General features: G+C 47.0%; 1 protein-coding gene across 1 annotated transcript in view; it reads left to right on the top strand.

Annotated features, from left to right (window-relative positions):
• The window catches only part of Abat (4-aminobutyrate aminotransferase), an 85711-nt gene extending 85410 nt beyond the window's left edge, over positions 1–301 (top strand). The window contains exon 16 of the mRNA XM_051167247.1: positions 151–301. Within this exon, the coding sequence (XP_051023204.1) occupies positions 151–272 (122 nt within the window). The 3' untranslated portion in view covers positions 273–301. The remainder of the gene's footprint in view (positions 1–150) is intronic.
• The last annotated feature ends 13667 nt before the right edge of the window (positions 302–13968 follow it).

The raw sequence follows: 13968 nt of genomic DNA, 5'->3' as shown, positions 1-13968 counted from the left end.
GAGGCTGGCTTAATAAATGGAAAGGAGGTCAGAGGAGCCCGCGTGAGAGAGTGTAATCCAGAGTGGGTGACAGTGGCCACGTGCCTGCCAAGTGTCCTCAATGTGCCTCTAGAAACTCACACTTCTAATCTACTCCTCCTCTTCTTCTAGGTGTGGTATTGGGGGGCTGCGGTGACAAGTCCATTCGTTTCCGTCCCACGCTGGTCTTCAGGGATCACCACGCTCACCTGTTCCTCAATATTTTCAGTGGCATCTTAGCAGACTTCAAGTAAAGAAGCCGTTTCCATGACATTCAGACAAAGCCTGGTCTCCGCGGTGTCAACTTGATTAGTTTGCCTAATTCATATTTCACTTAAACGTTTCTCAGAGGCGAATGCATAAACTGAGGGGTCATTTGTGGGGCAGGCTCGTTGGTCAGTGGTTGTGGAGGAGCACGTTGGGAGGACCTGGGTTTGAGTCTCCTCTCTTGAGAATTCATGGTGCCCGTTGGTTAAAGCCCAGAAGTTCTGTGTGTTAGCCTTGGACACGGTCTTAGGAAAGGCCATGAGGCCATATTTCTGCCGTCCATGGGCCAACCAATTTCTCAGAAGCCACTCAAGGGTATTACACCTGCTCTGAGGTGGGTGGGCGGGATGCTTGAGTCTCTGTCCATCTCAAGTACCCTGACTTGGGATCAGAGATGCTGGCATCTTCTTATCCTTTACAAACAAACTCTTGTCGCTTCTCACCAAACCCCTAGCTACAAACCCTGCTCGTCACTGACCAAGGATCTAGATGTCTGTCAGGAAGATGACAAAATAGGGAGACGAGCTGTGTTTGGGAGTGTGGAAAGGCTTCTGGTATCCTAAACACCAAGATCCACTCAGCCCTGTGCCCTTGGTGATGGCCTTGGCCTGTGAATTCTGTCCTTGACTGACCTGGAGGATCTTGGTGGTGTCAGTGGTAGATTAGTCACTATTCTCCACCCCGTGTCAGTCTTGACTCAAGGGAAGGAAACTGCAAGCTGAGCATCCAGGGGGAACATGGGACCTGAAGTTGCCTCTGGAGCCTACACTGAGGAACATGGGCAGCAGAGCCCCTTTCATCCTCTCCCCGGGGCCTCTAACTTGTGAGGCATCATTCTGGGAACTTCATGGTCCAGCTTTCACTCATCCATTCATTCCCTCTACTCCTGAGCAAGGCTGGTCCATCCCAGAGAGCCACTGCTAGACTTCTTGTTAAGGAAAATGTGTTTACTGAAAAGGCGTTAAGTACACCACACGTGGAAAAGCGGCTTGCTGGCTCATGATGGTTTTCCTGGATTTGCCCCACCCCCTCAGAGCCTGGGCTTTCCTGAGTATGGGGCTTGCCCAGCAGCCAGCAACCAGTGCTTTGGCCAGAGATAAGATTTTCTTAGAACTGGCTTGACCTGAGAGGCTCCTGAACAGACTCCTCACCCTTCAGAGAGGCAGTGTGTAGCATGTAGACTGCAGGGGACCATGTTGTCTTCTTCCAGAAGCCTCTTTGCATCCTGGTGCCCTGGTTTGATTGTCTTGGAGGATGAGTATACCAGCGTTCCCAACTGAGCCCTTTGCTCTTTTAATAATGCATTATCCAGAGATCTACCTTTCTTGCTTCTTAGACATGGCTGCCAATGTATTTGCCTTTGAAATGAAAGGCGCTGGCCTACTTAACAGAAACAGCAGATCCATGAAGAATACCGGTTCTCATCACAGCCCCGCAGTCTGAGATCTCACCACCTCTTCAGAGCTCTGTTTAAGGTCATTGTCACCACCATGCAGCTGATGGGGTCTGCCTCCCTCCCTCCCTGTGAGGTTTCATTCACCAGTGTGTCCATTTCCACATCAATCGTTTATTCACTCATCAGACGTCCATGAAACATTTGTGTTGCTCTGGGCCCTGTGCTAAACACCAGGGACACAAACATGAAGAGTCAGTCCCCACTCCCAGGGACTCCCACTCTCTTGGGAACCACAGACCCTTAAGGTTGAAGTCAGAGCGGCAACTGCACCAGCGAGGGTTTCTGACCATGAGTAAGTCCAAGGAGCCTTCAAGGAAAAAGGCCGCTGGAGCAGAAATCTCCAGAACGAATAAAAGTTAGTCAAGCAGAAAGAGCAAGGAGAGGAGAAGAAAGGGAGAAGCAGAGGCACATTTGTTCATTGTCTCTGCCCTTTCTCTGGGGAGCCAGACCCCACCCAGAATATGCCAAGAGTCAAGGTCTTATTTAACCAACAAGAAATGTGCAGGCCAAACCCTACTTTATCTTATTGGTTTAAGCTGCCTCCTAAGAGCTATAGGATCTCATGAGACACCCAGGCAGGTGCTTGGAGTTCAAAGGGTTTTAAGCCAGGACACAAGCAGAAATTGCTCTCTTCAGCAGAGGGAGTGGCCACGGGACATGTTGACAGAAAAATGAAATCGTTTCTAGAAAGTTGTCTCCAAGTGCATTGTTCCCGCCTTACCTGGGGACAGCTCTTCTCATTGTAAACAAGAAAACAAACGAAATTTAAGGTGTTTATCCACAAGTCCTTGATGCGGGCACAGTGTGTTCCTGAGACACCATCTTTGGGAGTATGGGAGGTTAGCTGGAAGAATTCCAAGGAAAAGAATTTTTCACAAAACTCAAGATTGTAGCAACTCAGAAAAGGTTGGTGAAAACCCAGGAAGCCTGGCGGGCAGGCTTCTGCCTAGGGCAGAACCCACAAACAAGCGTGTCTGTGCAGGTCAGGATGAACACCCATCATGCATTAGTGCAGTAGAGTTTAGTAAATGTCCCTAGCCAGTCTTGTCACTTTTGCAGAAAACAAGGCCCAGTACTAGCAAGTCTTAGCATATCCTCCCTTTTTATTATAAATGGGTGGGGTTTTTTTTTTATAATTTTTACTGATGCTCAGTAACCATGCAAAACTGTGCACATTAATGTCCTAATAGACCTATGCCTATCTAGCTATAATACATATAAATATCAGCTCACTGTAGAAACCACAGCTAGCGAGCATCGCAGACTCAAGCAAGCCAAGTGATCTTGTTTACAGTAGTTGTCAACAGTGCCAATTAGTGATGGGGAAACGAACGTGTCACAGTGTAACTGGTGACCATGTGCACAACTCCACCAACTCAATCTGTTTCCTGTGTTAATCAGTATTCTTAAATTAAAAGAAAAATGTTTATAATGGAAATATCAGAGTGGATGTGGGCTTTTTCTGGGGGTAGCATTACTTCTCAGAGGTGCCTTGTCACCCCAAACGGGGCAATGGCAGACTGAGTAACGAGCCCATCTGAGGCCAGCCTGGTGAACCAGTGAACTTATTGGTTACTTACGTTACTTAATGAGGTCTCACACAGCTGCATTTGTAAAGCCCAGTCAAGCATGGGTGACAATCAGAAAGGCTGTGTCTGTCACTCAAGTGTCATTGAAGTGTGTTCTCCCTAAGCAAGGGTTTGTGTACTCTTAGGTGTGTAGGCTTCACCTTTCCCAAACCGATTTTATGTGGGGTTCTTTAAATGCTTACACCTCCCTTCCAACCCACCTATACTAAATAGGAGAGAAAAGAGGTTTATGGGAACTGGAGAAGAAGATGTTGTTGGATTCAGTTCCTGGGAGCAATTCCCCTGGTGTAGCCGGCAGGATTTCAGCAGAGCAGCAATTCCACCAAAGTTGCCCAAGCCTGTTTCTCATCCCACACTTGGGACCGAAAACAAAAACGTGTTTACATCCACTACACAAGTGGGTTCTGTAAATCTTGTGGGCTTCCCCATAGTCCTTACTTGCCTCCTGTGACCCAGTAGCCAACAAGACACAACTTATGGAAAAAGGGTCTAGTTCAGCTGGAAGTGTAAAAAAAAGGACACAGTCCGTCACTGTGTGGAAGGCACAGTCACAAGGGCGTGAGGCAGCTGGCCACACTGTTTCCTCAGTCAGGAAGCAGAGAGCGGACAGAAGTGGGTCTAGGCAAGAGAAGCTCAAGGCCCACCCCAAAGAACCCACTTCCTTCTAAAGTTCCCATGGCTTTCCAAAATAGTGCCACCAGCTGGGAACGTCATGAATGTGGGGGAGGGGGCTCACGATCGTAAATCTCTGACATACTAAGTTTCTGTGTCAGTTTCCTGGGCCTCCGAGCTTCCCTTCTATAAGGGACTACTTCAACCCAGCAGAAAAGTCACATGATATGGGGGGGGGGGGATCAGGCAGGTGAGAAGTCAAGCCCAGAGTTTGATTTTCAAGGCTTTGTAGGGGCTGCTACAGTGACTGAGCGGAGGAAAGAAGTGAGCATAGTAAGGACAGGATAAAGATAGTGTTGATGTCTCTAAAGTCAGCACTGCTAGGTCACAAGGTAGCAGAGAGGAGATGACAGGGGAAATACAGCAAAGAGGCAACACAGCTCACACCCTCAAGGGTCCCGTGTGGCACACTGAGGGACAGGCTTTCAATTGAGGGCAAGGGAGGGGCTGAAGGTTTGGGACAGTAGAATCATCCAAGATGCATTTAGGAAAAACTCCTGAGTGGGTTGGGGGTGGAGAGACAACTCAGCAGTTAAGCGTGCCCGCTGCTCTTGCAGAGGATCCAGGTTCAGCTCCCAGCACCCACCTAGCAGCTCACAATCACCTGTAACTCCTCAGCTGGCCTCCTAGGACACCATGCATGCACACAGTGCACACACATACATCAGGCAAAACATGCACATTTAAAACACACACACACACACACACAAATAGGGGCTGGAGAGATGGCTCAGTGGTTAAGAGCACTGCCTGCTCTTCCAAAGGACTCAGGTTCAATTCCCAGCACCCACGTGGCAGCTCACAACTGTCTATAACTCCAAGATCTGACACCCCTACACCAATGCACATAAATTAAAATTAAATAAAATATTTTTTTTAAAAACACCAATAACTCTTTTAAAAATCCATGAGGGCATGAGGAATAGAGGCACTGGGAGAGTCCTTAGTGGCCAACAGTGTCACAATGGCCTATAGCCTGCATATGACATCCAGCACAAGGAAGAAATGATTGGCTCAGAAGGCAGATTTAATTTGTTTATTTATTTGCTTTTTATTTATTTTTGCAACAGTATCTCACTATGCAGCCCTAGTTGGCCTATAACTGATTAAGTAGACCAGGCAGCCCTCAAATTCACATCTGCCTGCCTCTGCCTCCCATTTCTAGGATTAATGGTGTATGGCCCGAAGGCAATTTTTAACCTTAATAGTAACACATCTTTTTTTCTCTTTCTCTTTCTCTCTCTCTCTCTCTCTCTCTCTCTCTCTCTCTCTTCTTCTTCCTTCCTTCCTTTCTTTTTTGTTTTGGGGAGACAGGGTTTCTCTGTGTAGCCCTGGCTGTTCTGGAACCTGCTTTGTAGACCAGCTGGCCTTGAACTCACAGAGATCCTCCTGCCTCTGCCTCGAGAGGGCTGGGATTAAAGGCGTGCACCACCATCCCTGGATACATGCGGTGTCTGTGGAGGCCGGAAGAGGGTGCCTCATCTCTTGGAACTGGAGTTATAGACCTTTAAGAGTCACCATGTGGGTGGTGGAAATTGAACCTGGGTCCTCTGGAATAGCAGCCAGTGCTCTTAACTGCTGAGCCATCTCTCTAGCCCATGTTTACCTTTATATTAATTATTTTAAATAATCATTAATAATAATATCCTAATGATCATTTTGAATATTCACTATGACAAGAAGACTCTTGGTGTTTTGAAATTTTCCTAATAATCTTATAAGGTATATGTCTTTGTGTGGTTATTTTTTGACAAATGAAGAAGCTGTGGCACAGTGTCATTATGTAGCCCAGGCTGACCTGGTCTAGTCATGTGTCTCAGACTGGTCTTGCTCTGATAATGGTTCTGCCTACAACTCTCAAACTCTGGGGTTCTGGGTATATTCACCACGTCATGCCCAGCATCAGGCAGCCTGGGATCCTAGACTTGATAGATATTATGTATGAAAGAAGACAGTGTGGAAAAACACACACATGCAGCCAACTCAGGGTGGCTTGAGGAGGAGCTATCTGGCAGCCAACCGTGTAAAGCCAATGTGAGTGTGAACTCCTCACCATCAGGGTGAGCACACAGCCTGAGGCAGCTGGGTTGAAGACTCCACAATTTCAAGGTCAGTGCCTTTTTAAAAAGAATTTCACGGACTCCAGACTGGTCTCAATCCTGTTGTATAGCTGAAGAGAATTTGAGCTTTAATCCATCTGCTTCTACAGATCAGGTGCCGGGACAGCAGGGCGCACCACCAGGAATGGTTGTAGGCCGTGCTGGAGGTATGACCTGAGACTCTGCATGCTAGACTCAACCAGCTGAGCCCCAGCCCCAGCCCACACAGCCTCTAAAAACTCACTACTCCGCACATCCTGTCCATTGTCCTTACTAGTGCGACAGACCCTGCCAGCAGAATGACCCAGCTCATCAGCTTTCTAGCTGGGTGACCTTGCACAAGCCACTTGACCTCTTGGCCTCACTGTGAACAAGACAGTAAACACTTGCTAACACTCACTATCCTAAGAGTGGTCCCTGTAAGCTGCCATTAGTTGCCCCAACAGAAGATACTGTTGTTACCTTCACAACTAAGGAGCCCAAGGCTCGGGTTGTACCAATGGGCCGCGCTTCTGGGTAGATAGTGCCAGGGAATGGAGTGAAGACTGTGTTCACCATGCACTGTAGCTGGCTGTGAGGCTTAGCTTAGTTTTTTTAATAGATTTTTATTTCATGTGTATGGGGGCTTTATGTATATTTACGTCTGTGCACCATGGGTGTGCATTGATCACAGAGGCCAGAAGAGGGTGTTGGATGCCCTGGGGCTGGAGTTACAGACAGCTGTGAGATGTCATGTGAATGCCAGGAACTGAACCCAGATCCTCTGAAACAGCAATGAGTGCTTTTAACCCCAAGCCATCTCTCCAGTCTCTGGTTAGCTTTAGTTGTCAATTTGACACAACCTAGAACCACCTAGGAAGAGCCTATGACGAACTGTGCACATGGAATCAGCCCGTAGGCACACCTGTGCAAGCCTGGTAATTGATACAGAGGAGCCAGCCCACTGCGGGCAGCACCATTCCCTAGGCAGACTGTCTGCACTGCATAAAGGAGAAACTGAGCTGGGCAGAGGCAATAACGGGACACACATACATCATGTATCTCTGCTCTTGACTGTGGATGTGATGTCATCAGCTGCTTCAAGTTCCTGCCACTGTGGCTTTCCAAGAACAGGGATTTATAACCTGAGATTGCAAGGGAAAATAAACTCCTTTTCCCCAAAATTGCTTTTTTGTCAGGGCTCTTTTGTCACAGCAACAAAAGCTAGAACACTGACTAAAGCTTTCTAAAACTCATGTAAGTTGGATGTGGTGGCTCACATGTGAGATCTCATCAGTGCAGGAGGCTGAGAAAGGATTGAGAGTTTAAGGATAACCTGGGCTACATAGCAAATCTCACCTCTAAAACTAAAATCAAGGGAGTATAGAGGTGGCTCATTGGCTAAGAGGACCTGGGTTTGGGTCCCAAAACCCAGATAGTATGGCTTCCAAATGCCTATAATCCAAATAGTATGGCTTCCAAATGCCTATAACTCCAGCTACAGGAGATCCAATGCTCTCTTTGACCTCCTTAAGCATTTCACTCATGTACAAACCCAGATATACATACACATAATTAAAAATAAAATTTAATAAAATATTTTTTAAAGTTTTTTTTTTTTCAAGAAAAAGTTTCTCTGAGTAGCCTTGGTTGTCTGGAACTCACTCTGTAGACCAGGCTGGCCTTGAACTCATAGAGATCTGTCTGCCTCTGCCTCCCAAGAGCTGGGATTAAAGCATGCACCATCACTGTCCATCCTTAACATTTAAATTAAAAAAAAAATAAAGTCATGTGCAATTGCCTGTTGAGTGGGAGGCATCTGGTATCTTTCAGCACTACTTTGCTCTTTGCTGGGCTTGGTATTGCAGTCCTAAACTTAGCACTTGGGAGGCAGAGGCAGGAGCATCACTTCAAGTTTGAGGGCACCTTGGCATACAGAGCAAGTTCCAGGCCAGCCATGGCTATATATGGAGACTCTGTCTCAAAAAAACTCAGAACAATAATGAAACAAAACACTACTTCTGTGTGACAAGCCACGTTCCCACAAATAAACATTGCCCATTTGCCAGTGCAGAGACAAGCCTGGCTGTTGCTGGAGTATTTCAACCATTAATCAGTGAAACCAATGTTTTGTCTCTGGTGCAGGCACAAACAAGGCCAGATGGTATCGGGCCTGCCTGATTAAGTCTAAGCAGGCAAGATTTTATAGTTGAAAGCTGTGACATCAAAACAAGGCCATAAAACATGGACCCTGCCTGAGGCTTAGAGGGACCCTGTTGTTTTCCAGTAAAGAACTCAGGAGTTGAGAAGCCATTGGATAGCAATGACCTGAAAGTCACAGCCAGGCTATCCTCCCAAAGCAGTGAAACCCATAACTACATTAGATGAAGTGGTTTGACAGTGGCCTGGGATGGGGGGTAGACCCCATCTGAAAGACAAGGTGAGCTTGTCTTGGGAAAACTGAAGGGACAGCAGCTTGGCAGGGGCTGTGCGGCGCAGATGCTGCTCATTTCAAAGCAGGAGTCTTTTCAGTCAGAGCAGATCTCAGCTGAACAGAACCTGACGGGCCACGGGCCACTCGGTCCCCAGCGGAGTTGATGCAGAGCCACAGCCCAGCCAGTTCTTAGCAGACAGGAAGGAAAGCCATGCTATGAGAAGCAAACAGGAGTCCATCCAAAATGCTTTCCAACAACTGTGTGCTTCTGATGTGCACCCAGCATGGGTCCAGAATGGGAGCACAGACTTGGCAAGCCTTCTCTGCCTAAAAAAAGAAAAAAATTCAGACTGAGAGAGGCTGGGGAGAGATCATTTGGTCAGTAAAATCCTTGCTGAGCAAGCATGAGGATCTGAGTTCAGTCCCCCAAGACCTACATAAAAGTTAGACAGGGTGACGTGCACTTGTAATCCCATCGCAGGGGAAGCGGGGACAGAAGGATCTCAGGGTTCCACAGCCAGCTGGCCTAGTGTAACTGGTGAACAATGCGCTCAACTCAAAGGTGAAGTAGAACGTGATGCCACAAACCTGGAGGGCAGGAGAAGTCTGAAGTCCCGTCCCTCTTGACTACATAATAAATTTGAGGCCACCCTGGGCTATATGAAACTCTATCTCAAAAAATCAGCAGCAGCAGCAACAACAACAACAAAGGATAGGACTAGCCATCCTAGGAGAGCAGGCTGCCCTTCATGTCCTGACGGAGGCACAAGGGGGGCCTGTGCTGTCACTCAGGCGCTGTGCATGTACCTCAGCAACATGCCCTCGTCCTCCGAAATCAGCCTGCATCAGACTCTGAGATAAGTTCTATTTTCCATATTTTATTATTTTCCTTTGAGACGGGGGTCTCATGTAGCCCAGGCTATCCTTAAACCAGATCTCCCTGCCTCCATCTCAGGAGTACGCCCCCAGCACGCCCAGCCTCCCCAAAGCACTACCTTTTTATATATTTAGTTCAGTGTGTGGGCCCATGTGTGTGTGTGTGCAGGTGCCACACCTAGTGTGTGGAGGTCGAAGGACAGCTTGTGGGAATCAGTTCTCTCTTCCTACTGTGTGGGCCTCAGGGACTGGGTTCTTGGCATCAAGCACCTTTGCCTGGCTGAGTCCTCTTGCCAGCCTTTTACTTAAAATATCCAATATTTTGGTTTATATAAGCTGAGGAGCCACCAACATCTTCTATAAGGCACTTACGTGACTGTCTCTCCTGAGAAGTCCAGCCACACTCCAAGGCCTGTCTTTTAGGCATGGGTATGTCTCTCTCCTCTTCTCTTCCAGTTTGCTTCTATTGTTGTGACAAACACCACAATCTAAAGCAACTTGAGGGGAAAGTGTGCATTAGGCTCACATGTCCCAATTACAGCCCATCACGGAGGCAAGTTAGGGCAAGAACCTGGCCACAGAGGAAACAGTGCACACTGGCTTGCTCTGTGGGCTCATAGGCAGCTACCTTCCTTGTATCAGCCAAGACCACCTCCCTAGGGGTGGCGCCGCCCACAGTGGACTAGCCATCCTACGTCAGTTATCATAATTAGGAAAATGTCCAACAGACTAGCCTACAGCCCAGTCTGATGGAGGCATTTCTCAATTGATGTTTCCTCTTTCCAGATGACCCAGTTTGTGTCAAGCTGGGAAAAAAAAAAAAGCTAGCCCCGTTCCTTCTCCCTTCCTCCCCCCTTTTCCCTCCCTCCCCTCTCCTTCCTTCCTCCTTTCTGCCTTCCTTCCCCTGCCCCTCTTTCCCCAAGCCCTGCATAAACCAGGCTGGCCTTGACTTGGCTTTGTGCTTGAGTTACCAGTATGTGCCGCCTCACCTGGCTCCCCTCCCTCTCTTAATGCCCTACTTAAATCTATGTAAAAGCATCTTTAGTAAACTCCACCTTGCTTCACGTTTTAAGTAGCTAATAAAAAGAACACAAAACTCTCCTGTGCCCCCCTTCTCTGTTGTCCCCGCAGTCAGGCGGATGCCCTTGAACAGCAGTAGTGAGGCAAGCATTGCGGGTAGTTCAGCCCGGGGCCTCGTGGTTTGGTTTATGTTCATATGCACTTCCTTGTCAGAATGCACTTGGCAGCACAGATCCTTCACTTCCATGTACTGTGCACTCTCCCCTCTCCAAATAACACACCTAGCAACCTCGGAAACCACCCACCTCCTTTAGGTTTTATTCCCATCTCTGAATAATAATAATATAGATTTCTTGGCCCCTGGTAATAACCAGTTTTGGGCAGTTTCTATCCATGCATCCTCCCAATGCATCCTGCATGAAGAATAGAAGCGCCAATCCAGTATGAACTGGTTTGGGGTGTGCAGTGCGGTAAGGCAAACTTCACCTTCAAGGGAACTTACAGGGAGAACCCCCTACTTACCGCCTTCCACCTACGCTCAAATGAGTATGCTTATGATTAAAATCAGATGCATTGTGGGAAGGGCAGTAGAAACGTGAATGTAGGGAACCCAAAACCAAGTTCTCAGCACAAAGGAGACTTATTTGCCCCAGAGGGACAAAGGGCAGGGATGAAGACAAAAGAAAACTTTTTTTGGCACAGGGTCTGTGTAGCTTTGAGACTGTCCTGGGATCACAGGCTGCCAGGGTTGTGGTAAGCACCTTACCCACTGAGCACCCCTCCCCCATCCAGTTTATTATTCACATAACCTTTTAGACTAGAGTTTAGAGGTTCTTTGTTGGAAAAATAGCTCTAAAATATCCAGGATCTCATCATTGCTGACACCCTACACACATGGCTGTGCCCTCATGGCCCAGTGTGGCCACATCCTACACACATGACTGTGCTCTCGTGGCCATGTGTCCACTCTACATTACCCCACTGTAAGATTCTGAGCATGGTCAATGCAGTAGACAAGGCATGGTGACCACAGGGACTTGCAGCTATAGTGTTAGGAACTTGCTCACATCTAGGTAGACAGGACATCAATAGAAGACACCACCAGTGCTCCAATTGTGAAGGGGCTGAAGGTTTTGTTGGGTTTTTTGGTTGGTTGGTTGGCTGAGGTATTTGGGTTTTGTTTTTTTTTTTTTTTCCCCATAACAGGGCTTTCTGGGTAGGCTTTGCTGTCCTACACTAGCTTTGTAGACCAGGCTGGCCTTGAACTCATAGCCATCTACCTGCCTCTGCCTCCCTGAGTGCTAGGATTACAGGTGTGCCACTGGCCTGGCTGGTTTTTTGTCTTTAAGACAGGTTCTACGTAATGCTGGTACTATGCAAACCAGGACTCAGATTGGCAGTGACATTCCTGCCTCTCCTTCCCAAATGCTAGTATTACAGTGTGATTCTGTCTCAAAAACCCAAAACAAAAAGACCCTATATACAAGTGAGTCTGGCCAGGTGGTCGTGGCTCAGCTGTTTAATCCTATCACTGGGGAGGTAGAGGCAGGTAGATCTCTGAGTTCGAGGCCAGCCTGGTCTACAGAGTAAGTTCCAGGAGAGCCAGAGCAGCACAGAGAAACCCTGTCTCAAAAAACAAACAAACAAACAAAAATCAAACAAAACAGGTGAGAAGAGGACCTGAGATGGTGGCGTATGCACTGAAGAGGCAGAAACATGTGACTCTCTTTCAGTTTCAGGAGGCCAGCTTGGTCTACATAGTGAGATCCTGTCTAAAAAAAAAAAAAAAAAAAAGACCAACCAACCAAAAAACAAAATTCCACTAAAGTAAACAAGCCTGTCATGGCGGTACACACCTGTATTTAATCCCAACACGCAGAAGGCAAGAGATTTCTGAGTTCAGGACCAGCCTGGTGTACATATAGCAAGCTTCGGGACAGCTAGGAATAACATAGAGAGAGCCAGTCTGAAAAAATTAAAACTGGGGGCTGGAGAGACAATTCAGCAGTTAAGAGCACAGGCTGCTCTTCCCCGAGATCCTGAGTTTAATCCCTAGCATTCACGGTGGCTCACAACCATCCATAATGTTGATCTGATACCCTTTTCTGGTGTGAACTCTACAAGTAGAAAAAACACCCATATACATAAAATACATACTTTTTTCTTTTTTAGTGCTTTATTAACTTAAAATTTTCTTAATGTTGTGAAAGAAACAACAGCATACTTTTTTTTTAAAAACTCAATAAGTATTAAGTTCTTATAAATCAAACACCTTGAAAACATTTTACCAAGTAAAAGCTGGCAAGCACAAGGGAAAACACATCATGATCCCTTTACAGGAGATGTCAGAGTAACAAATTCAGAGACATATTAGCAGCTGCCTAACAACAGGTGGAGACAGAGAGGGTGAAGGCAGGTGACAACTGTGGCCTGAGCACCAGGATCCCGTCTGGGATAGTGTAGCATTAGGCTGTGGGGATGGCTGCACAACACTGAGGATGGGCTTCATTGCACTGAACAAGAAAAATCCTTACAACTTGATATGCATTGTTTGTTTTGTTCTTATTTTTCAAGAGAGGGTTTCTCTGTGTAGCCTTGGTTGTCCTGGACTCACTTTGTAGACCAGGCTGGCCTCGAACTCAGAGATCCACCTGCCTCTGCCTCTCGAGTGCTGGGATTAAAGGTGTGCCCCCAGCCCAGCTGATCTGCACATTGTTAAGATTTTCTTTGAGATTAAAATATAATTTCATAATTTTCCCCTTCCCTTTCCTCTAAGCCCTCTCATATATTCTCCCATGCCCCTTCAAATTCATGGCCTCTTTCATTCGTGTACGTGTGGGTATGTACGTATGTGGATATACATATTTCTAAGTGTAACCCACCCAGGATGTACCTGGTGTGCATGTGTTCAGAGCCAACCACTCCATACTGACTAACCAATTGCTGCACTCTTCCCTGGGAAGACCTAAGTTGCCTGCAGTTCTGTGTATGGCTGAGGCCATGTGGTGTCTCCCGCAAACACACACTTTGGCGTGACTATTACTGTTCTCTTGTTCGTGCTCTGCTTGTTTTATAGCAATGAAGAACGTCAGGAGGACCAGAAAGATGGCTCAAGTAAAGGCGCTTGCTGTCAAGCCTCAAAACCCGAATTTACCTCCTAAGACCCAACAGGTATAAGAGGACTACAAAAGCTTTCCTCCAACCTCCAGAAATGCACGGAGGTACACACACAAATACAAATACAACTAATTTTTACAGAAAAATTCTTTAAGGAAGGAAATCACTACAAAGCTACAAAACAAAGCATTTTAAGTAGACAAATTACAAAGATCACACTGCTTTCCTTTTTATGCAAGTACAATTTACCTGACAAGTATGAGTTTGTTATTCATTATGAAAAGCAGCACATACAGTCTCCTTCAGCTGATAAATTGTTGCTTGGACAGAGTCCCTCTGTGCTGATGACACTGCGAAGCTCCCCAATGTAAGGGCCCCTGGACCTCCTGGTGACTGACATTCTCAGCTGGGTGCTGTCCCTACTGCAGTTGGTGTGGAGTG

Source organism: Acomys russatus, chromosome 25 (genome assembly GCF_903995435.1).
Source record: "Acomys russatus chromosome 25, mAcoRus1.1, whole genome shotgun sequence".
NCBI classification, from domain to species: Eukaryota; Metazoa; Chordata; class Mammalia; order Rodentia; family Muridae; genus Acomys; species Acomys russatus.
The sequence above is the reverse complement of the archived record's forward strand: the minus strand, read 5'-3'. Positions and strand labels throughout refer to the sequence as shown.